Below are 22,373 nucleotides of genomic sequence, written 5' to 3'. Positions count from 1 at the left end.
GGGATTGGTGTGGGACTGTGGAGTGGGATTGGTGTGGGATCATGGAGAGGCAATGCTGTGGGACTGTGGAATGGGATCGTGGAGAGGCAATGCTGTGGGACTGTGGAGTGGGACTGTGGAATGGGATTGTGGAGAGGCAATGCTGTGGGACTGTGGAGTGGGATTGGTGTGGGACCGTGGAGGGGCAATGCTGTGGGACTGTGGAGTGGGATTGTTGTGGGACCGTGGAGGGGCAATACTGTGGGACTGTGGAGTGGGATTGGTGTGGGACCGTGGAGGGGCAATGCTGTGGGACTGGGCTCCACGGGAGGGAAGGAGCCCTGGCTGGGCGTGGGCCCTGCTGCTCCGGGGGCTCTGCAGTGCCCGGCAGAGGAGCGGGGGAGCACAGACACAAAGAAGGGCGGAGGCACTGGCAAGTACAAACTCTGCTTTAGTGGTGGGGCTGTCACTACAGCAGCGGGGCAGGGACAACACTCAGCACTCATCCCCACAAAGGCACCGCTGTAACCGGAGCCAGGAGTTACAGCAAGGCCGGCAGGAAGCTCTCTGTGGCAGAAATGGATTCCCAGCAGCACAGGGAATTCTTCACTCAATATCCACCAGCTCCACTTCAAAGAAGAGTTTTGCATTTGGTGGGATCCTGTTGGCAAACGTCAAGGAAACAGAAAGCAAACAGCCCCTGCAGTCACCCCTCCCTGGGCAGGGAGTGCCCAGCTGCTCGCCAGCCTCTCCCCTGTCCCTGCCATGGCCCTGACCTGGTGGGACACCCCGGATCCAGGCACAGCTGCTGCCCAGCAGGAGGTGTCAGGAGACAGGGACAGCCCCACGGACACACCATCGGCACACCCAGCTGCTCCCTGCCCTGCCCAGCCCTGCCCAGCCTTGTCTGCAGCTGTGGGGCAGGGCCTGGGGAGGTCACACTGTCCCACTGTGTCCAGGCAGCCCTTCAGATCACAGCATTCCAGCACAGGACAACAATCCCTTCTCCTCCTCCAGGAGAGTTGGGAAAAAGCAACAGGGCTGCATGAAACACTGTGGGATCATTCCTGCACCCCCTAATTCAGCTGTATCCCAGAACCAAGTGTAACTCCCTGCCCCTGCTTCCCTACACTGGTGAGGATCCCCATCAGGCAGAAGCATTTGCAAGCAGCTGGGATAAAAATGCAGGTGGAAAACAGCAGCAGGCCCCCCTGCATGGGTTATTCTCCAGAAGAAAAGGGCAATTGCTCCCCCACGATGTGCCCAGAACTCCCTGAGTGGGAATATCCCGAGCCTGCTGTAACAAGTGAACCCCTCTCCTGTATCCCTAAAGCTCTGTCCCTCCCTGTCCCCAGCACTGCCAGGCTCCCTGGGCAGTCACAGGCCAGGGAAGGATACTTGGCATCGGGCTGCCCCTTCTTGCCATAGCCCCACTCGGGCTCGATCTCCAGCTGGGCCTTCTCTCCTTTGCTCATGGTCAGCAGGGCCTCGTCCCACTGCAACGGCAGAGCAGCTCCAGCCGGGGATGGGACAGCGGCCCCGGCACTTCCCAGCTTTTCCCTGGCTCCAGGAATGCCCACAGAGCCCCGGGCACCTCCCCAGCCCCGTGCAGCACCCCAGGGGGTGTTCCTGTCCCCACACAGCCCCACAGAGCCACCTGTGCCCCCGTGCTGGCACGGCACTGGGGAGCAATGGGAACGCGCCCCATCAGCATTCCCAGCTCCAGGATGCCCTTCCCAGGGAGTGCCCAGGGACTGGTGCTGTGCCCACTGAGGGAAGGCTCTGGCACCCACAAACCCGGGATAAACACAGGGAGAAACCCGGGGCACCCACAAACCCGGGATAAACACAGGGAGAAACCCGGGGCACCCACAAACCCGGGATAAACCTGGGGCACCCACAAACCCGGGATAAACACAGGGAGAAACCCGGGGCACCCACAAACCCGGGATAAACACAGGGAGAAACCTGGGGCACCCACAAACCCGGGATAAACCTGGGGCACCCACAAACCCGGAATAAACAGGGAGAAACCTGGGGCACCCACAAACCTGGGATAAACACAGGGAGAAACCCGGGGCACCCACAAACCCGGGATAAACACAGGGATAAACCCAGGGCACCCACAAACCCGGGATAAACACAGGGATAAACCTGGGCCAATGCTGCTCCTGCAGCCCTGCCCATGGACACAGCCCCTCCCCAGCTCCAGCCACATCCCACACCAGGACACCTGGAGCAAGGGAGGCTCAGGGGCCCTTGTGGCTCTGCACAGCTCTGCCAGAGGGGACAGCCGGGGGGCTCCCAGGGAACAGGGACAGGGGGAGAGGAATGGCCCCAGGTTGGACACAGCAGGAATTTCCCCATGGAAAGGGGGCTCAGGCCTGGCACAGAGTCCAGCCCAGGGAATGCACACAGGGATGGAGGGATGGAGCACAGGGAATGCACACAGGGAGGGAGGGATGGAGCACAGGGAATGCACACAGGGATGGAGGGATGGAGCACAGGGAATGCACACAGGGATGGAGGGATGGAGCACAGGGAATGCACACAGGGATGGAGGGATGGAGCACAGGGAATGCACACAGGGATGGATGGATGGATGGATGGATGGATGGATGGAGGGATGGAGCACAGGGAATGCACACAGGGATGGAGGGATGGAGCACAGGGAATGCACACAGGGAGGGATGGATGGATGGATGGATGGATGGATGGATGGAGCACAGGGAATGCACACAGGGATGGAGGGATGGAGCACAGGGAATGCACACAGGGAGGGAGGGATGGAGCACAGGGAATGCACACAGGGAGGGAGGGATGGATGGATGGATGGATTGATGGATGGATGGAGCACAGGGAATGCACACAGGGAGGGAGGGAGGGAGGGAGGGATGGATGGATGGATGGATGGAGCACAGGGAATGCACACAGGGAGGGATGGATGGATGGATGGATGGATGGATGGATGGAGCACAGGGAATGCACACAGGGATGGAGGGATGGAGCACAGGGAATGCACACAGGGATGGAGGGATGGAGCACAGGGAATGCACACAGGGAGGGAGGGATGGAGCACAGGGAATGCACACAGGGAGGGAGGGATGGATGGATGGATGGATTGATGGATGGATGGAGCACAGGGAATGCACACAGGGAGGGAGGGAGGGAGGGAGGGATGGATGGATGGATGGATGGAGCACAGGGAATGCACACAGGGAGGGATGGATGGATGGATGGATGGATGGATGGATGGAGCACAGGGAATGCACACAGGGAGGGAGGGATGGAGCACAGGGAATGCACACAGGGAGGGAGGGATGGAGCACAGGGAATGCACACAGGGAGGGAGGGATGGAGCCTGGGATGCCATCGGTCTCAGCTGCCGTGAGGCACTAACAGGACACTGCCAGGGCTGACCCCAGGGAACAGAGCCTGTGTTCCAAGCTCTGCCTGATGAGGGAATGACTCTGAGGATGAATGTTCCATCCTCCCAGTGCAATCCCTCAGTCTGCCCCCAGGAGAAACAGAGCCCAAAACCTGCACCCCAGTCCCAAACCACAGACTGGAACTGCCCAGGGGCTGGAGGGAGCCCTGAGTGCTTCACTTACACCTCGGATCACTTTTCCTACACCAACTTTGAAACTCAAGGGCTTGGCTGCTTTTTTCTTCTTTGAACCTGGAAAAGAGTTTTGTGTTCATTTGCCTCAACATCACACCACCACACTGCACACCTCTGTAGAAAACTGCCCTTGCAATCATGCTTTATATAAACAGCTGCTCTTCTGGTATTATTTTCAGCCCAATATCAGATTTTCAAGGGAAATATTAATGCTGTGCACTACAAACATCATTACATATTCAAGCTGCACCAAAGCATCTTTCAAACCCCAAAAGCTCATTCCTGAATTACTCAAGTTGACTGTACAAGTTATGGACATATTAAGGAGCCAAGAAAAGCCAACAGGGAACATACAAGTATGAGGAATTACAGACAATATTCCAGTGACTCTGGAATACTGTTCCTGAGTGTGGGACACCACTGCTGGGAAAGCCCTTCCAGTATTGCACCATTTCATACCCCTAACCCCTCTGATCTGTCACAAAGCTGCAGCAGGGAATACTGCACACCAGAGTGCTCAAATCCCCCTCATTCCAGGGCCTCCATATGTAAAGAGTTACCACAGAGTGGCCCCAAGCTGTGTTTATTTAGAGAAATTCAGGACACTGCTGGTGCAGGAGTTCCCCAGGCACCATCCCCCGGGGGATTGACTCCCTGCATTCCACATTCCCGGGGCTGGAACGCCAGAAGCCAGGGCTGGCAGGATGCAGCGTGTCACTTGACACCAGCCAGCCCTAAAATACTGCCCTTGCTAGCTCATGGAAAATCGGGATCTGGGAGCTGCAGGGCAGCTCAGCAGCACCATGATGAAGCTGTTTGTCAGGAATGCTCCCAGAAACACCTCCCAGGGGCAAACTCCTGCCCTCATCTGCTGGAGGAGCCCAGGTAATTCCCTCCAGGAGCATTTGCAACCAACCCCAGGAGTTTATCTGCACATCTATATACCCATAACCTTACTTGATTGAATATTGGTATCGAAGACTGTCCCATCCTGCAGCTTTCCCGTGTACCAGCAGTGGACAGTGTCTCCCTTCTTCGGGAAGTTGGTTTTATCTCCCTTCTTTAAAATGGATTTTGTGTACTTTGGTGGCCCCTAAGGTTATAAAAAGAGAGTTATGACTGGTGAGTTAAACAATCTCAGATATCCAAGACTGAACAACCACTGAGTTTAAGGCACCAAAAAAGACACTTAATGAATGATGTGTTCATGCTACTGCAGGGCTGCAATATTTGTGGAAAACGCAGCTTAAGGTTAAGGTGGGGTATGAACACCAGATTTCTTGCTGTAACCAGGTTATTGAAGACTTAGGATCACACAACCTCCTGAGCTGGAAGGGACCCACAAGGACCATCCTGGCCCTGCCCAGACCCCCAACAATCCCACCCTGGGCATCCCTGGCAGCTCCTGGAGCTCTGGCAGCCTCGGGGTTGTGCCCATTCCCTGGGCAGCCTGGGCAGCGCCAGCACCCTCTGGAATAGCGGAACCTTTCCCTCATATCCCCCTAACCCTCACCCCGAGACAAGCCACCCGCATAATCTGATTTTCCAAGGCAAAAACGCGAGTCGAGGGCATCACACCAACCTCCTCCACAGCCTCCTCAGCCTTCACCGCCTTCCCCTTGGCCTCCTCCGCCTTGGCCGGCTTCGCCTTCTCCGCCGCCTTCTCGGCGCCGTCCGTGCCCTTGAAGCGCTGCGGGGGGAAGGATGAGGAGCCGCACGCCCGGCCCCGGCCCTGCCCGAGCCCAGCTCCGTCCCCGCGGCCTCACCTGCGTGTGGAAGAGCTGCGTGTAAGCCGCGATCAGCTGCTCCTTGTTCGCCGTCTTCGCCACGTTCTTCACCTGCCCCAGCAGCTTGTGCTCCGCCAGGAACTGCGGGACACGCGCGCCAGGCGTGAGGGGAATAAAACAACCGAAAAACCCCAAACCTCCCCCGCACGGCTCCAAATTATGGATTATCCCCCGCCATTACCGCCTGCGCCGCGTTCTCCTGCAGGAATTTGATGATCTCCTTCTTAGCCAGCGCCTCGCTCCGCAGCTCCTCGGCGCTCCAGGGCTGCGCCGGGCCCGCGGCCGCCGCCATCTTCCCACCCGCCTCCCTCCTGCTCCTCCTCCGGGGAGGAGGGCTGGGAGCCGCCCGGCAGGGAGAGGGGCGGGCCGGGAGCAGGCCGGGGGAGAAGGGGAGGCTCCGGAGGCGCTTGCCGACCGTCCCCTTCAGTCCCGGCCGAGCTCCCAGCGGGAATTCGGGGAGGGGCGCCGAGAGAGGGACAAAATGGCGCCGCCTCGGGGCTGCAGGGGCACGCCCTGAGCGAGGGCAGCGGCGGCAGCAGCGGGACCTGCCCCGGGCTTGGCGGGCACCTCAGGGCGAGGGGAGGGTCGGGAGAGAAGGGAGGAGGGCCGGGAGGCGGCTCCGTCCCTCTCGGCGGCGGTTTCAAGCGGCGGCGGCGGCGGTGAGGCAGGGCTAAGATGGCGGCAGGATGAGCGGCGGCCGGCAGCGCACTTTGCTGCAGGTGTGGCGGGCGCCTGAGGGCAGAGCGGAGCGGAGGGAGCCGGCCGCGGACAGCGATGACGAGCTGCTGCTGGCAGCCGCGGCCGCGGCCGACCCCGGCCCGCCGCAGGGCTTCAGCGAGGCCGCGGGCTCCATCTGGATCTACCCCACCAACCTGCCCGTGCGCCCCTACCAGGAGCGCATGGCCGGCGCCGCGCTGCTGGCCAACACGCTGGTGTGCCTGCCCACCGGGCTGGGCAAGACCTTCGTGGCCGCCGTGGTCATGTACAACTTCTACCGCTGGTTCCCCTCGGGAAAGGTGCTGTTCCTGGCCCCCACCAAGCCGCTGGTGGCTCAGCAGATGGAGGCGTGCGGCCGCGTCATGGGCATCCCGTGCCGGGACATGGCGGAGATGACAGGTACGGCCGCTGCCCGCGGGCTGCCCGGCGTGGAAACACACAGTGTGAGGGAAAAAATAAAACGTGAGAGGTGTTGGAAGCGCTGAGTGCTGCTTTGGCCGTAGTTAAAAGCACAGGTCGCCTGTATAAAGGGTGAAGCGCTGCGGTGCAGCCCTGTGGGTCACTGCGGGCACCTCTCTGCGCACACAGAGCGCTCTGTGGGATGCTGAAGCCAGAGAATAATGGCTCTTCAAAGCCACATTGGAGCTCTTTCTGCCCCTCCTTCTCATCCCCTCGTCGCTTTCCTCGTCACTTTCATTGTCGCTTTCCATTCACTTTTTTATGAAGTTTTTGCAGCCCCCTGAGCCGCAATTTATTCCTCACTGCGGTAACAGCCTCAATGACTGAACCCATAACCTGTGTTTAGGCCCAGACCTTTCCCAGAGCTGTCTTAAGTGATGTTCCAGGCAATTGGCATCTTGAGCTTCCCAGCCTTGATTTCCATGGTTCTGGATTTAATTTTTTAATGCAAAAAACTCTTCCTAGTCATTGTATTGCGTCAAGGGGAATATAGGTTGGATATTAGGAAAGAGTTTTTCTCCAAAAGAGTGATAAAGTTCTGGAATGGCTGTGCAGGGAGGTGGTGCAGTCCCCATCCCTGGGTGTGTTTAACAAAGCCTGGATGTGGCACTGGGTGCCGGGGCTGAGTTGGGGTGTTGGGGCTGGGTTGGACTCCATGATCTTGAAGGTCTCTTCCAACCTGGTCATTCTGTGAATATTCTGTCAATATTCTGTGTTCAGTGAGGGTGGGCAGGCCCTGGCACAGGTGCCCAGGGCAGCTGTGGCTGCCCCTGCATCCCTGGCAGTGCCCAAGGCCAGGCTGGACATTGGGGCACCCTGGGACAGTGAGAGGTGTCCCTGCCATGGCAGGGGTGAGAATGGGATGGGATTCAAAGTCCCTTTCCAGCCCAAAGCATCCCATGATTTTATGCGTCTGCCAGCCCTGTCACTGTCAGATCAGGGGCCATACCTTGTTCTGAGTTCCCTGATGTTGTTTCTTTGATTTCCAGGAGGAACCCAGGCTCTGGGCCGCCGGGAGCTGTGGAACACCAAGAGAGTCTTTTTCCTCACCCCTCAGATAATGGTCAATGACCTCTCTCGTGGGACCTGTCCTGCTGTGGAGATCAAATGTCTGGTTATTGATGAAGCCCACAAAGCCCTGGGCAATCATGCCTACTGCCAGGTAGGGCTGGAGCCACCCCACTCTGCTCTCCCAGTCACAAAAGCCTTCCCCAAAATTGCTTCCAGCATCTCCATAAAGCATCAGTGTCATTGCTGGGGGGAGATTGCTGTCCTTGAGGTCCTTAACTTTGTTTGAAAGACATCCAACATTCCTGTGTGGTGTCATTGCCTTGTTCATTAATAATACCTGTAAGGTATCATTTCAGTGCCTCCATTAAATTGTAATTTTGGTTTAAAGATAGTTTTGGCTGGGCAATGTTAAAAAACAGTGCTTTTATAAGGTTCTTTAGCAGAGATAAGTCAGTTCAAGATTTCTTTTTAAATTTGGGGTTTGTGTTGATTAGCCAAGGGTTTGTTGCATTATCATGAGTTAATCTCCTGAGAGCAATAGGTGACTTAAGAAGTTACTTTGGTACACTGGAGAAATTTATTGGATAGTTATGGATTTCAGATTACATAGGATTAATCATCCATTAATTACATTTTTCACAGTTTATCTTCAGACTCACTTTTTGGCAGCTCGTCTGAATTAGTGGGCTGTCAATGCTTTTGTTAAATCAAGTGAGAAATCATTTCATAATTTTTCCAGGTTGTTCTTGGTACATTTCCAGGATGCCCCTGGATCCCTGGCAGTGCCCAAGGCCAGGTTGGACATTGGGACATCCTGGGACAATGGGAGGTGTTCCTGTGGATGACAAGGGATGGAACAGGATGATCTTTACGGTCTCTTTAACCCAAACCATTCTGGGATTCAGTATTTTGGAGTGTTTTGTTAAGCCTTTCCTGCTCAGTGGGTATTTTCACTGCTGTAGTTTGCACAAGGAAATAATCTCCTCTCAGGGCATTAATGAAGCTTTCCTGCTCTCAGGTTGTGAGGGAGCTGAGCAAATACACAAACCAATTCCGGGTCCTGGCCCTGAGCGCCACCCCAGGCAGTGACACCAAGGTGAGCCACAGCTCCTGGTATGCTTTAAACAATCAGGGCTGGGTGGGAGCTCTGTCCCTTTGCTGAAGCCTCTGCAGGCCCCTGAGGAATTCCACATCAAGGCTGAATAATTTACAATCCATTACTTGGTGAGCTTTGGTGTTTCTCATGCTGTAAACCACATTTTATTGATTTGTGAGGGTGGGCAAGCCCTGGCACAGGTGCCCAGAGCAGCTGTGGCTGCCCCTGGATCCCTGGAGTGCCCAAGGCCAGGCTGGACATGGGGGCTTGGACACCCTGGGACAGTGAGAGGTGTCCCTGCCATGGAGGGGTGGGATGGGATTTAAGGTTCCTTTCCAATCCCCAAGTCTGGAATTCTATTTCCTGTCCTTTCTTTTTTCATTGCAGGTAGTGGGTGCCTTTTCCTTGCAATTTTATGTAACCCTTGCTAAAATACAGAAATAGTTACTTTGTTTTTATGGCTTTACCAGGCTGTGCAACAAGTTATCTCCAATTTGCTGATTGCTCAGATAGAGGTGTGTGCTGAAGATTCTCCAGAAATTCAGCCTTATTCTCATGAGAGACAAGTGGAAAAAATTGTAGTTCCACTTGGGGAAGAACTGGTAGAATTTCAGAACACTTACATCAAGGTGAGTGGCTGCATTTCCTTTTTGGTCAGTGGTCAGTAACAGGAAATGTTTTATTATCTCTGTCTAGACCTGCAGTGTTTATAAAGACAACAATTTCTTATGTAATTAACTTTAATTATAGGGTAAATTAAGCACCGTGGGTTGAACTCCAGCAGCTGCAGTTTCATTGTGCACCAGTGGCACCTTTTACCTTGCAGTAACTTGGAAAGCTCAGGTGGAAAACTTGGAATTGAATTTTCCTCACCCTCTTTCAGCAGTCTACAAAATTGACACCAGACCTAAACTGAGGTTTCTGCCTTTGGCTGAACTGAGTATTAAGATATTGACAATGCCTTGAGGAATTTGTGTGTGGCCTGGAACATTTTCTGTGATTAAGAATATTCTTTAGAATAAGCTTTAAGTCATCTGTAAGTGTAGTTTGGCCTATTTTTTTTTTTATTGGCCTATTTCTATTATGATGATGACATCTTTTTCTTTTTTACCAATCTTTACTGCCCAAATATAAGAGATTTTTGGGGACCAGAGCTGTTTGTCTGTCAGTCAGTTGTAACTTAGTGATCTGTGCCTTCAGTAAGATACCTGTTGGCAAATGATGTTCCATAAAACACCAGTCAGGAAAGTGTAAAATATCTGCTCTTTTTTTGTTTAGAGGCATAAAAAGCTAGGATTGAGTTATATATCCCACTGTTGGCCTCGGAGCATATGTGTTTAACAAAGCCTGGGTGTGGCTGGGTTTAGTTGAGCTGTTGGGGTTGGACTCGATGATCCTGAAGGTCTCTCCCAGCCTGGGAATTCTGGGAATTTGGTTAAAATTGATGGATTTTGGTGTAGCTGTGTGAAGAGCACTGGAAGGCAAACTTGTGAGTGCATCAGATGTTTGCAGCCCAGGGATCTGAGAGTGTTTCAATGAGGAACTTCCAGTGCTAAAGAGAAACTTCACAGTAGTTTTGCATTGCTGCAGGTGCCTCTGAGGGCTCTGTTAGCGCAGGGCTTTGTTTTGGGGTTCAAGCTGTGGTGAGCACCTTGGTTTGGCTCCACCAGCCCTGCAGTGCTTTCTGTTTCCTTCCTCTGCTGTGGATTTGCATTTCAAGTGCTGCTGCTTTCCTGGAGAACACAACTTCTAGTAACACCCAGAGCTGCAGGGAGGGTTTTCAGTGTGTGCCCAGGCCAAGCCTCACTCCTGGGGAAAGGGCTCCTGGCCCTCAGCTTCTGGGGCTTGAGGTGCCCATTTCACATTTGGCTTTTGTAAAATCAGAGCAGTGTCCCAAGGCAGGAGAGCAAGAGCAGCTGTGTGTGCTGCAGGAACGAGAGCCAGGTGTCCTGTGCACAGTAAAACCATTCTTTAATTGTGCCAAACAGTAAACAAGACAACATTTCAGTGTGAGCAAAGGACAGTGTCAGACAGCACAGCACAACAACGCCAGAGCAACTCTGTGGAGATGTCTTTACGTACAATAAGCAAGGCCCTGAGTATCACAATAGCTGGAATCAACTTTTTAGGCACTAACTCTGGTTTGGAAAATACACAGTATGCAGGACAACACTTATCTGTTAAGGCTACATCATTTAATCTTCCAAAAATAGGGGTGAATGCTGATTTATTATCTCCTTTCATGAGTGGAAAGCTAATAGCTTCACATTAAAACTGAAAATCCACGAGTGGCTCCAAAGCAGAGCCACGGGTGGACAACAAAATACCTGTTCTAGGCAGTCATGCCTGACATGGTGTGTCAGATCTGAGTAGCAGTGATGTTTGCTTGGCATTCAGAGGTGTGACAACTGAATAAACTGGATTTTGTGTCAGCTAAACACTGGAGCTGTTGGTCCCTGTGCTCCCGAGGGCCAGTGGCAGCTGTTGGTACCAAGCCATAAAGTGTATCTCCAAACTGGAGCTGAAGTAGGTTTTTTGTTTAGTTTTTTTGGGGTTTTTTTTGTTTTTTCTCAGCAGCAGAAGCCATCTAACAGAAGTGAAAATAAATAAATACTACCTGGGGATTCACAGTTTGCCATAAAGAGCAGGGAGAGCTGGGCTGCAGGTGGGATGTCAGCACACTCAGACAGATCTGCTCGTGCTCCAGGATGTTTCTAGAACATCACCCACGGGGAGCTGAGCCACAGGAGGGGTTGGCAGGGGCATCAGACACAGCAGAGGCTTTTGCAGGAGGCGCTTAAAATGTGAATTATGTACAAACTGGTGCTCTGTGGTGAGAGAGAGGATTTCACTGCTTCCAGGAGCTATCCAACATCTGTTGTGCCAAAGCATAAGGAGAATTTCCCTCACTGGCAAAAGAATTCAGATGGCAGAAATTTCTTTAATTTGCCATAAAATCTTGTCAGAGGTGAAAATTACTTCTATGTGCTCTTACAAAAATCTGGGGGAGGATATGAGAACAAAACCTTTTATTTAATGCCTCCCTCGGCCCTCTAGTCAACTCAATTTTAAAAATACTTTCTCTGTTTTTCTTTAATTAAGAGCCTCTAGTTTAATACTGGCTGGCATTTTTAATTTTCCTTCTCTCAGGCTGGGACACTCTATTGCATTTTTGTTTGTTTGGGCTTTTTCTCCCCTCTCCATAAAAACTCTTGGGTTTTTTTGTGCTAAAACTAAGGCTTTTGTGTCTCTTTATTTTCTGTTTCCTTTCCCCCTCTCCTTGCTGCTTCCCAGGGAATCTCTGTGCCCAGCAGGCACCAGAGGGCACCGTGGTCCTGCTTAAACCGGGGCCACTCTGATCCTGCTGCTCAGGGAGAGGTTTTGGGCTGAGCACAGAGCCCTCCCTCCCTGTGGGACCAGGAGCCTCTGGGCTCTTTCAGAAGTCCTCCACAAATCCGTGTTTGGGGTTGTTTTCTCACCCTGCTGTGAGTTGGCAGCCCCTGGCTCTGGTCGCTGCTCTGTGTGCTGGAATTGAAGAGCACAGAGGCTCTGCTGGAACCCTAAATCCTGTAACCAATGAATAATGCTGGTGATGTACTCAGTGAATGTGATATAAAAATATTTACTTCTATAAGAATAAACTCTACCATCACATCAGTAAGGGGAGACACTAGGGAGGGATTTTGGAGAGCAGGATTGTTCGCTGCCCTGACTCTAAAGTGCAGTAGGTGCTCCTGGGCTGTGGGGAGCAGTGGCAATGCTGCTCCCAGCAGCAGCGTTCTGGGGGCTCTGCAATGTGGGGGCTCAGCCTCTGCAGAGCCAGGCTGCCAGCTGAGGGCTCAGCACGGGGGTGAGGGCAAAGCAAACAACAAATTGATATTAGGGAGAAAAATCTCTCACAGTGAGGGTGGTCAGACGCTGGGACAGGGCCCAGAGGGGCTGGGGGCTCCCTGTCCCTGGGGTGCTCAAACCCAGCTGTGCTGCCTGGAGCAGCAGCCCTGCCCTCAGCAGAGGTGTCTGCCCCAGCTCACTCCTAGCTGAGGTGTTCTCTGTGGTTATTTGTGTCATTTATGCCATTAACAGCCAGAAGTGCTGAGCAGTTTACTCCAGCTGCAGTGCTTTAGCACCCAGCAAAGCTGTGAGAATAAACTGCTCAGAAAGCTGCAGTTCCAAATGACCAGTGTCTCCTTAGGAGTGCCAGAGCCAGCCATGGGGTTCCTGGGGGGTGTGGTGAGGATAACCTGTCATTTTGATGAGGATAACCTGTAATTTTGCTGTCGACACTTGAGTTTTGGTCTCTCTCCAGACTCGGGCGCTTTGGTTGGGAGCTTTCTGAGGTAAGCTTTGGGGATCTCTGTGCCACAGCTGTCAGCATTGGCCTGTTCCTACTCCATGCTCTATCCCAGTGGGCTGAACCTGGTAGTTCTCCTGAGGAACTGAGACCTGGACATTCTTGCTGTGCCTGTGTGAGGTGGGTTTGGTGTGTCACACTGAGAGCCCCGGCGGGGTCTTTGTGCAGCACCGGAGCAGGCCCGGGCTCCAGGATGTCCCCAGGGACCATCCCGAGCCACAGGCGGGCTGGGGATGTGGAAGGGAAGAGGTTTCTGCCTCCCTTACCTGGTCAATAAGATAGAAAAGGTGAACTAACTTTAAAGTGCTAAAACCCTCCATGAAATGAATGTGAGAGTTGCCATAGGGATCTGTGCCTGGGGAGCTGAGCTGGGCTGGCTGCCCCGAACCCAGCTGAGATGCCCAGTGCTGACCTGTGACAGGGGACACCTGGGGTCACCTGTGAGGGGAGGAGGCTCCGAGGGCAGCAGCAGCAGCAGCAGCAGGAGCTCAGGGCCGCTGCAGGAACCAGATCTCGTTGTGGCGGTTGGCGGCCGCGGGGTTGGTGTAGCCGGCGATGATGAACGTGTCCCGCAGGCACAGCTCGGGGCTCTCCAGGATGGCTGCCAGCAGGTTGATCTCCCTCATGATGGAGTCCTCGTTGGTGATCCCTCGGAAGCTCCTGCAGGGGTCAGCTCAGATCAGCTCTGGCTGCTTCCACAGCTCCCTGACGCTGCTGGGGTGGCTCTGCACCCTGGGCACAGCCCTAAGCTGCACCTGGGGAGGCTTGGGCTGGACCTGAGGAAAAGCTCCTCGGGAAAGAGTGACTGGGCACTGCAAAGGGCTGCCCAGGGAGCTGGTGGAGTCACCATCCCTGGGGCTGTTTAAGTAAAGCCTGGAAGTGGCACTCAGTGCCATGGTCTGGGTGACAAGGTGGTGTCAGGGCATAGGTTGGACTCAGTGATCTCAAAGGTCTTTTCCAACCTAGTTCATTCTGTGACTCATTTTAAACTCACTGTTCTTCCAGAGCCTCTGTTACATTTTTCCAGAGCCACTGTGTTCATTTTAAACCCACTATTTTTCCACAAATGCCTTCTGAATGACTTGGTTGTGTTTCACCAATGGTACTGACTGTGATTAATCCCAAACCATTTTTTTCTGTGCCGTGTCAGACACTTTGTTCCCGACTGTACAGAATAGTCTGAGGGTGTTTTAGCACACAATTACAGATGCATCATTTCACCAAGTAATTGATATAAATATAGAATAACCTGAGCTGGAAGAGACACACAGGGATTGTGGATTCCAATCCTGTCCCTGCCCAGACCCCCAACAATCCCACCCTGGGCATCCCTGGCAGTGGTGCCCAAACCCTCCTGGAGCTCTGGCAGCCTCAGGGCTTTGCCCATTCCCTGGGGAGCCTGGGCAGTGCCCAAAACCCTTCCCTGTTATAATTTTGTAACCTTTATTTCCTGACCAGGCAGCTTTTACAACTCTTGAAATTAAGTTTTACAAGGTCTAAAAATCCGGACTGAGAGCCGGGTGTTTTTCCTGCGTTTAGCAGAGCAGTTAGAGCGTTTCTCACCTGCTGTAGACAATGGTGGCAGGCCACTCCTCGATGATGATGTCAGAGTCGAAGGGGTGTGGGGGCTCGTCCTGCAGCACCTCGGGCAGGTAATAGGCCACTGTCACCGCCTGTGTCATCGCCGACTGCGCCTCGTTGGTGTGCACGATGGTGACGATGGGCACGGTGATGCCCAGGTACAGCCCTGCCCACACACAGGGGGTCAGAGCATTCAGGAGACTCGGGGGAAGCTTTGCACACTGTGCACACTGCTGGGCTCGGGCTGAAGGGTTTCAATGAGCACCGGGGGGTGAATGAAGGGATTTCACTGGGGTGGTTTGGGCAGTGTGGGTGTGCTCCGAGCTGGAGGAGCAGTGAGTGCCCAGAGCAGCTGTGGCTGCCCCTGCATCCCTAAAAGTGTTCCAGACCAGTTGGACACTGGGGCTTGGAGCACCCTGGGACAGCGGGAGGTGTCCCTGCCATGGCAGGGGTGGAACAGGAAGATCTTTAAGGTCCCTTCCCACCCAAACCATGTGTGACTCCATGATTTCCCTGTGCTTTGTAGTCTGTGTGTGTATGTGCAGATGTTTGTGCATTTGTGTCCAAAACACAGCACTTGGTGAGCTCTCCCCTCTTCATGCAGGGCAGGGAGTTTGCCTGAAGTCTTTCCCCTCTAAAAAGAGTTGTGTTCATCTTCAAACTGACCTTGTGTCATGGTTTGAATATTTGGGAACAAAACTGCAGGCAAGAGAAGGGGCTGCTCTGTGAATTCACTGAGGGTTTGCTGCTGTTGAAAATGTTGCAGTATTTTTTTGCATTGTTGTGTGTTTGGACTGCAGGAGGCAGAGGGAACATCCCTTCTGTACAGTTTGATAACAACCCTGCAGTTCTGGAGCTAAAATTACTTTTAAACCACATTAAAGTGTTAAAAGAATGGGGAAGGTACCTTGGGGAAGGAAAAGCTTTTCTGATCAATGTTTGTATTTTCTTGGAAAGATACTTAAGGGCTGAGTCAATTACAGCACAGAGCACTGAGCATGGCAAAACTTGATAGTAACTGGAGAATGAAAAATATGAGAACTGATGTCTGGAAGTGAAAACCAGATTAAATTGGATTGCACACCAGGTGCACGTTTTACAGGCAGGCACAAGCTCTCAAGGACATGGTGGATTTGCCAGTATTTTGAGCTAAAACTGGATTATCTTGCTGGAAAACATGCTTCAACCACAAATTTGCCGTGTCCATTGGGACAGGGACAGTTTAATAGCTTGAACGAAAGGGAAGGAGGCAGAAAACTCTGCTCCCTTTTGGTATCACACTCTGCCAGGTGATTTCAGTGCTGCTGTGAAACTCTGCAAATCCTGTTACAGCAGAGAGCTTGGAGCACCCTGGGACACTGGGAGGTGTCCCTGCCATGGCAGGGGTGGCACTGGAGGGGATTTAGGCACCTTCCAACCCAAACCATCCCAGGATTTCTATGATTTTTATAGAAAGGCTGTATGATGGAAAAAACATCTCTATAGGGTGTGTATTTGGGAGAAGCTGTTCAAAGCATCTCCCTAATCAGCAGAGAGGGCAGAAACACAATTTTCTAGCTGCTGTGGGGTTGGGGTGTCATTACCTGAGGAGTTCTGCTCGCAGATGTACCTCATGAGCTTCATGAACCCGAGGCAGATGCTCTGCTCATACTGCTTCTCTTTCATCTTGATGCAAGCCCACTTGGCTTTCCCATACTGCCTTTTCTCATAGAGCAGATCTCCCAGCTGCAGACACACAGGGAGGAATCTGGGATTGTCAGCCAAAAACATCAGCCAAACAAATACAAGTTGAGCACAAGAATTGCATCTTTTCAGCTCTCAGTGCCATGACCTTGAAAGAAACGTGAATTTTAATCCTTCCTCCTCTAAACCAAGGAATACACTGCTAATCTTGGATCAAAACTGACTCAGCAGATTTGTAGGTAGTTCTCCTTTAAAATAAGGATCTGTCATCTTTTGGACTGGCACTATTAAACATTTAGTTGCAATTAACACTGAATAACCTCATTTTTTAGCTGCAGTTGTTACAGTAATACTGTAACATTAAAAAATGCTTTCAACATAAACAGTCAGCAGTCCCACACTTCACTTAAACACACTAGAGTGTTTAAATGAAACACTCTCAAATGATGATATTTATAAGTGTGGATTATTTAAATCTATTTAAAAGAAATGTGGCCAAAAAGCACTCATAGATGGTCAGGAAAGGTTGTCATGGTTTTGATTTAAGATTAAACATTTGTTTGCACATTCCCTGAGCTGCAAGCAATTTGCTGAACATTAATTTCAGTTTTTTATTAGAGGATAATATGGGTTTATAAATTGCTGCTTTGTTTCATAATGATCCGTGATACAGAAGTACATTTTTAGTTTTAAATTTAGTTATTCGTCTCTTTCAAGTACTCTTTGCTAAGGTTTTATCAACATGACTGTAAAGGAGCAAATTCAGCAATTTAAGTGAAGCAAAGGGGCATTTTATTTCAAATGGCAGAGAGGGGTTTTTGTTAAATTAATTATGTTTCAAAGGGTATAATTCCTGGCCATCTTCTGGCTCGCAAAAAAGAAAATGACACTCGTCCAAGGGATGAGGTGTTCCAAATGAGAGGCAGCGGCACAGTTACAATGCTTTGCAGCCATGCTCAGAGTCCCACAGAGCTGGAATCCCTTTGTGAGGAGCCCATTCCCATTTCTGGGGGCCAGGGCGGCAGCCCTGTGTGCAGGGGGGCAGCAGTACCTTCTCCTTGCGCTGGATCAGGGTGAAGGGGATGCTCTGCCTCTCCTGGGGGTTGTTATTCCTGGTCAGCTGCTGGATGGGCTCTGCCATGTCTGCAACAGAACCACAGTTCCCACGTGAGACTCCAGAAACGAGACTGAAATGGGCCTCATTTCCTTGGGGCTCTTTGTGGCTGCTTTGGTTTGCTCTTCTCTGGGCAAGGAAAAAGCTTTTCCTAGGAGAGGTTTGTCATGGACGTGTTTTATGAAAAATCCTTATTAGGATTTTTTTAGGATCTTTTGTTAGGATCTCCTCAGGAACAAAATGTAAACAATGGTTATCTGCTGCTGTGGAATGCAACAGGTGCATCTGGGATTGGGCTCATGTGGTTGTTTCTAATTAATGGCCAATCACAATCTGGCTGTCTCAGACTCTGGTCAGTCACAAGATTTTATCTTTCCTTTCCTTGCCTTCAGATGAAATCCTTTGTTCTATTCTTTTAGTATAGTTTTATACTAGTAAATCATTTAGTATATAATTTTCTTTTACTATAATATCTTCATATTAATTTATCAATTATATATTAATATAATATATTAATATATGATGTATCATAAAATAATAAATCAGCCTTCTGAAACATGGGGTCAAGATTCTCATCTCTTCCCATGTCAGGGTTGCCTGCAAATTCAGCAGAGGTTCCCTGGGTTCTGCCCCTGTGCTGGTAGGAATGGTTTCCCTCTCCCATTCCCTCCTTTTCCCACCCCAGTGTCCAGGAAGGCTTTTGGCTGTGCCCCATTCCTGGCCCTGTGCAGGGGCCGTTCCCAGCTCAGCACCTCTTGTGCTGCTGGAGTCAGGTGTATCCACACAAAGGACATTGGGGTGGCTGCCCTGTTGGCAGGCTCGAGGAAATACTGCTGTGGGAATGGATTTCCAAAGGATGTTTAATTCTATCACTGTGGCTGCTCTGACATCAATTCTGGCTGAAGGTCATGAATAAATCCTGCTCGGGAGGTGATCCCTGCCAGACAGGCGCAGACAAACTGTGGGTACAAGGTCAGTCTTAGGAGTGGAACACCTCTCTTCCACAAGAGTTTGTGCCCTGCCTTCCAGAGCTGGAGTGATGAAGCATTTGTGTACTTGGAGGATTAGAAACTGATTTTATGTGCAGTGTTTGACAGTCTGGATGTGAGCCCTGCCCTGCTGCCCCACGGTGTGTGCTGGACATGCAGGACAAGGAGGAGTTTCAGCTCCCAGAGCCCGTTTTGGGGAGCTGGAGGTGCCTCGGGAGGAGGAGGCAGGATAATGGGGGAGGAGAGTATTTATTATCCATGTGTGAGAGGAGGGGAGAGTTAAGATGCAGGAGAATTAACTTGGCCGAGGTCACTCAGTAAATCTGGAGCTGAGCTGGGAATCAAACCTCCATCTCCCGGCATCCGCTCAGGGGTTTAGCCTTAAGGCTGTTTGGAATAGTAAAGATCCTTAAACAAAGGGGAGAGGAAAAAATAAAGGTAAAAAAGCTACTTTGTAGTTAAGTGAAGACATTTCTCCTTTGTAATATGTCACTGGGAAACATTTAAAATGTAACTAACAACTGACATGTAAATGGATCTCTTCGGAGGCTGAGGGAAAAATAAAAGTAGAGTTCACCTGTGAATTTTCCAAGAATTAGGAAAGCTTTCAGGACTCTAGAATTAACTCTATTTTTAGATTACTTTATCAGTTAGTGGGGGTGGGTTATGTTTTTCGCATTCCATATTAATGCAGAGGATAGGGATTACAACTGATTGAAGTCCTTTGGGGAGTTTTATCCTTCAGTTTCCGAGTCTGTGCTCTGTGTCGTCCCAGGAGAGCTCCACCTGTGCAGGGCCAGGCAGGCAGCAGAGGGACAGGACAGTTGTGTTTTCTGCAGTCATGGTTTGAGCGATGCACAGGGATCATCCCAGACCCCCAGCGATCCCACCCTGGCCATCCCTGAGGGTGTTGTGCTCTCTCCTGGAGCTCTGGCAGCCTCAGGCCGTGCCCATTCCCTGGGCAGCTTTTCCAGTGCTGATTCCACCCTCTGGGGGAAGAACCTTTCCTAAAATCCACCCTGAACATTCCCTGGGTCCTGTCCCTGTCCCAGAGAGCAGGGACATGGGCTGCTCCTTGTCACAGGGGAATTCCTCCTTCTGGAAAATCCCCTCCTCCTTCAGCCCTGGACAGGACCCTGTATTACTCTAAAAACCTTGTATTACTCTAAAAAACTTGTATTGTTCCATCTTGATTTTAGTAACCTGTGCTGAGTGCTGCAGAGCAAACCTGTAGTACTGTGTAACTGTTGTAACTAAATAATATGGAAAACTGTGTAACTAAAACATGCTCACACCCTGCTTTTGACTTATTCCTTGGACTTTGTATCCCTCCTGATGGAATTTAGGAGTCCCAGTGCCAGGCACCAGAGCAGCAGGTGATTCTGGGGAAGGGCTCTGGTTTCCTGCTGCACTCAGGGGCGTTAAATAGAGACCCTCCGTGCCCTGGGGATCCTGGAACTGTCAGATTGCAGCATTCCAGACGCAAACCCGTGGCTGCTGGAGTGAGTGCTGACACTCTGGGATGGCCCTGGGCATCCAGAGACCCTCCAGGGGCAGGGAGCCCTGCTCAGACCTGTCTTACCCTTCTTTTAGCACGTTAATTGTCATTAAAGCTTTACAGAGTTAAGATGAGACTTCCAAGCGTGGCTGGGAAAGGATGGACTCAGTTTGCTGTGTTGGAATATAGAAAGAGTTTTTGAAGAACAGTAATTTAATAGTGGTAGTGTCCAGTGCAGCCTGGGCAGGGTTCGGCTCTCCCCACCTCGGGAAGGTGAGTTTTCTGGCCAGGACAGAGATGCTGCAGATCTCTGTGTGCTCCTCTGGCCAGGACAGGGCAGAGTTAAATCTGACCCAGCTCAGCCTGTGGTGGCTCTCTGCTGCTGGTTAGGAGTTCTCTGACTCATCACTCCTTCAGATTCCCCAGTCTTTCTTAAAATTGAAAACAACCGACTCTGACTAAGATGAGCCCAGGAGCTGTTGAAAGCAAATCAATCCTTTACTTGTTGACTCTGGGCTGTTTGTAAACACAGCCCTCTTTCCTTGGAGAACGATACAGGGGTAGAGGGGATACTTTTAGGAAGAACTCTTTTGCAGGTAGTCAGTTTAATATTTAATTAGCTCTGAAAACTTGCACTGGCTTCTTTTTGGGTCTGAAAACTCGCAGTGGTTGTTTTCAGTGTGAATAGATCGCTGAATTAGATCTGAAAACTCACTGGTTGTTTTTAGTGCTAATCGGTCACTGAAATACGTCTGAAAACTCGCACTGATTGTTTTTGGTGCGAATGGGTCACTGAATTAGATCTGAAAACTTGCACTGGTTGTTTTTAGCGTGAATAGGTCACTGAATTAGCTCTGTTAACTCGCGCTGGTTGTTTTCAGTGCGAACAGATCACTGAATTAGGTCTGTAAACTCACACTGGTTGTTTTCAGTGCGAACAGATCACTGAATTAAGTCTGTAAACTCACACTGGTTGTTTTCAGTGCGAACAGATCACTGAATTAGCTCTGAAAACTCGCGCTGGTTGTTTTCAGTGTGAATGGATCACTGAATTAGGTCTGTAAACTCACACTGGTTGTTTTCAGTGCGAACAGATCACTGAATTAGGTCTGTAAACTCACACTGGTTGTTTTCAGTGCGAACAGATCGCCCCGGCGCTGCTGCAGCCGCCTCCCTGCCTTGTGGAGAGCTTTGCACCGCCCCGGGTGCAGCGGGAGCCGCCTCAGAGCCGGGCTCCGGTGCCTCAGGGCTGTGCCGGGCGTTCGCTGCCGTGTCCCGCGGCCCCGGCCCGGCCCCGGCCCGCGTCCCGGCCTTACCTCGGGGCACGTCCACCTGGTGCCCCCGGCCCACGCTCTGCCAGTAGCTCAGCAGCCGCTCCTGCTCCTCGTCGTCCATGCGCTCGGCCGCCTCCTCCTCCAGGCTGCTGCCGTGGCTGTGGTACGCCGAGTCGGGGCTCTCCTCGGCCAGCCCGTCCAGCTCCTCCAGCGTGATCGCGCCGGGGCCGCCGGGCCCCGCGCCGCCCATGCGGCACCCGCCCGTCTCCATCCCCGCTCCGCGCCCCCAGCGCCGCCGCTGCCGGCCTTATCTAGGGACGGGCACCGGGGCGGGGGCACCGCGGCACCGCCTCTGCCCGCCCAGCGCCCGCAGGGAGGGACAGAGCCGGGGATGGGCACCGCGGGCATCGCCTCTACCCGCCCAGCGCCAGGGACAGAGCCAGGGATGGGCACCGCGGCATCGCCTCTGCCTGCCCAGCGCCAGGGACAGAGCCGGGGATGGGCACCGGGGTCATCGCCTCTGCCCGCCCAGCGCCAGGGACAGAGCCGGGGATGGGCACCGCGGGCATCGCCTCTACCCGCCCAGCGCCAGGGACAGAGCCGGGGATGGGCACCGCGGGCATCGCCTCTGCCTGCCCAGCGCCAGGGACAGAGCCAGGGATGGGCACCGCGGCACCGCCTCTGCCCGCCCAGCGCCAGGGACAGAGCCAGGGATGGGCACCGTGGGCATCGCCTCTGCCCGCCCAGCGCCCACAGGGAGGGATGGAGGGATGGGGCACCGTGGGCATCGCCTCTGCCCACCCAGCGCCGGGCAGGGAGGGATAGAGCCGGGGATGGGGGACCGGGGGCACAGCCTGAAAGCCCAGCGCCGGCAGGGAGGGATAGAGCCGGGGATGGGGGACCCGCCTCTGCCCGCCCTGGGCCGGGCAGGGTACCCGGGCATGCAGGGATGGATGGATGGGGGGATGGAGCTGGGGATGGAGGGATGGGCACCGCAGGCACTGCCTCTGTCCGTCCAGCGCTGGGCAGGGCACCCAGGGATGGATGGAGCCGGGGATGGAGGGCTGGAGTACCTGACTCTGCCCATCCTGCTCCGGATGGATGGAGGGATGGAGCCAGGGATGGAGGGATGGGGAACCACGGGCACTGCCTCTTCCTGTCCAGCTCCAGGAGGGCACCTAGGGATGGAGGGATGATGGAGGGATGGATGGA

General features: G+C 52.6%; 3 protein-coding genes across 4 annotated transcripts in view; 1 reads left to right on the top strand and 2 right to left on the bottom strand.

The window, feature by feature from the left end:
- Positions 1–308: 308 nt before the first annotated feature.
- FKBP3 (FKBP prolyl isomerase 3) lies at positions 309–5,784 on the bottom strand. Of its 2 annotated transcripts, none has more exons than XM_054286909.1 (7): positions 5,570–5,784; positions 5,368–5,469; positions 5,184–5,291; positions 4,547–4,694; positions 3,591–3,647; positions 1,378–1,475; positions 309–640 (listed from the first exon to the last, which is right to left on the bottom strand). In XM_054286909.1, the coding sequence occupies exons 1-7, from the start codon at positions 5,678–5,680 to the stop codon at positions 611–613; spliced, it is 654 nt and encodes a 217-aa protein (XP_054142884.1). In that variant the 5' UTR covers positions 5,681–5,784; the 3' UTR covers positions 309–610. The 2 variants fall into 2 exon arrangements, with proteins under 2 accessions (XP_054142884.1, XP_054142883.1); XM_054286908.1 differs by having other exon boundaries at positions 3,591–3,658; positions 4,559–4,694.
- Positions 5,785–5,958: 174 nt separating this feature from the next.
- FANCM (FA complementation group M) overlaps positions 5,959–22,373 on the top strand; it is a 58,096-nt gene continuing 41,681 nt past the window's right edge. The window contains exons 1-4 of the mRNA XM_054286917.1: positions 5,959–6,504; positions 7,554–7,726; positions 8,594–8,671; positions 9,142–9,300. Coding sequence (XP_054142892.1) covers positions 6,075–6,504; positions 7,554–7,726; positions 8,594–8,671; positions 9,142–9,300 — 840 coding nt within the window. The 5' untranslated portion in view covers positions 5,959–6,074. The remainder of the gene's footprint in view (positions 6,505–7,553; positions 7,727–8,593; positions 8,672–9,141; positions 9,301–22,373) is intronic.
- On the bottom strand, positions 12,964–21,432 carry LOC128943925 (heme-binding protein 2-like). Its single transcript, XM_054286905.1, has 5 exons — positions 21,204–21,432; positions 17,338–17,429; positions 16,187–16,328; positions 14,586–14,769; positions 12,964–13,682 (listed from the first exon to the last, which is right to left on the bottom strand). Exons 1-5 carry the CDS (start codon positions 21,430–21,432, stop codon positions 13,511–13,513), a joined length of 819 nt encoding a protein of 272 aa, XP_054142880.1. The 3' UTR covers positions 12,964–13,510.

This window comes from Melozone crissalis, unplaced genomic scaffold, assembly GCF_028551555.1.
Source record: "Melozone crissalis strain CALT ecotype California unplaced genomic scaffold, PUWL_Pcris_2 ptg000056l_1, whole genome shotgun sequence".
Classification (NCBI taxonomy): Eukaryota; Metazoa; Chordata; class Aves; order Passeriformes; family Passerellidae; genus Melozone; species Melozone crissalis.
This window is presented reverse-complemented; position numbering and strand designations above follow the sequence as displayed.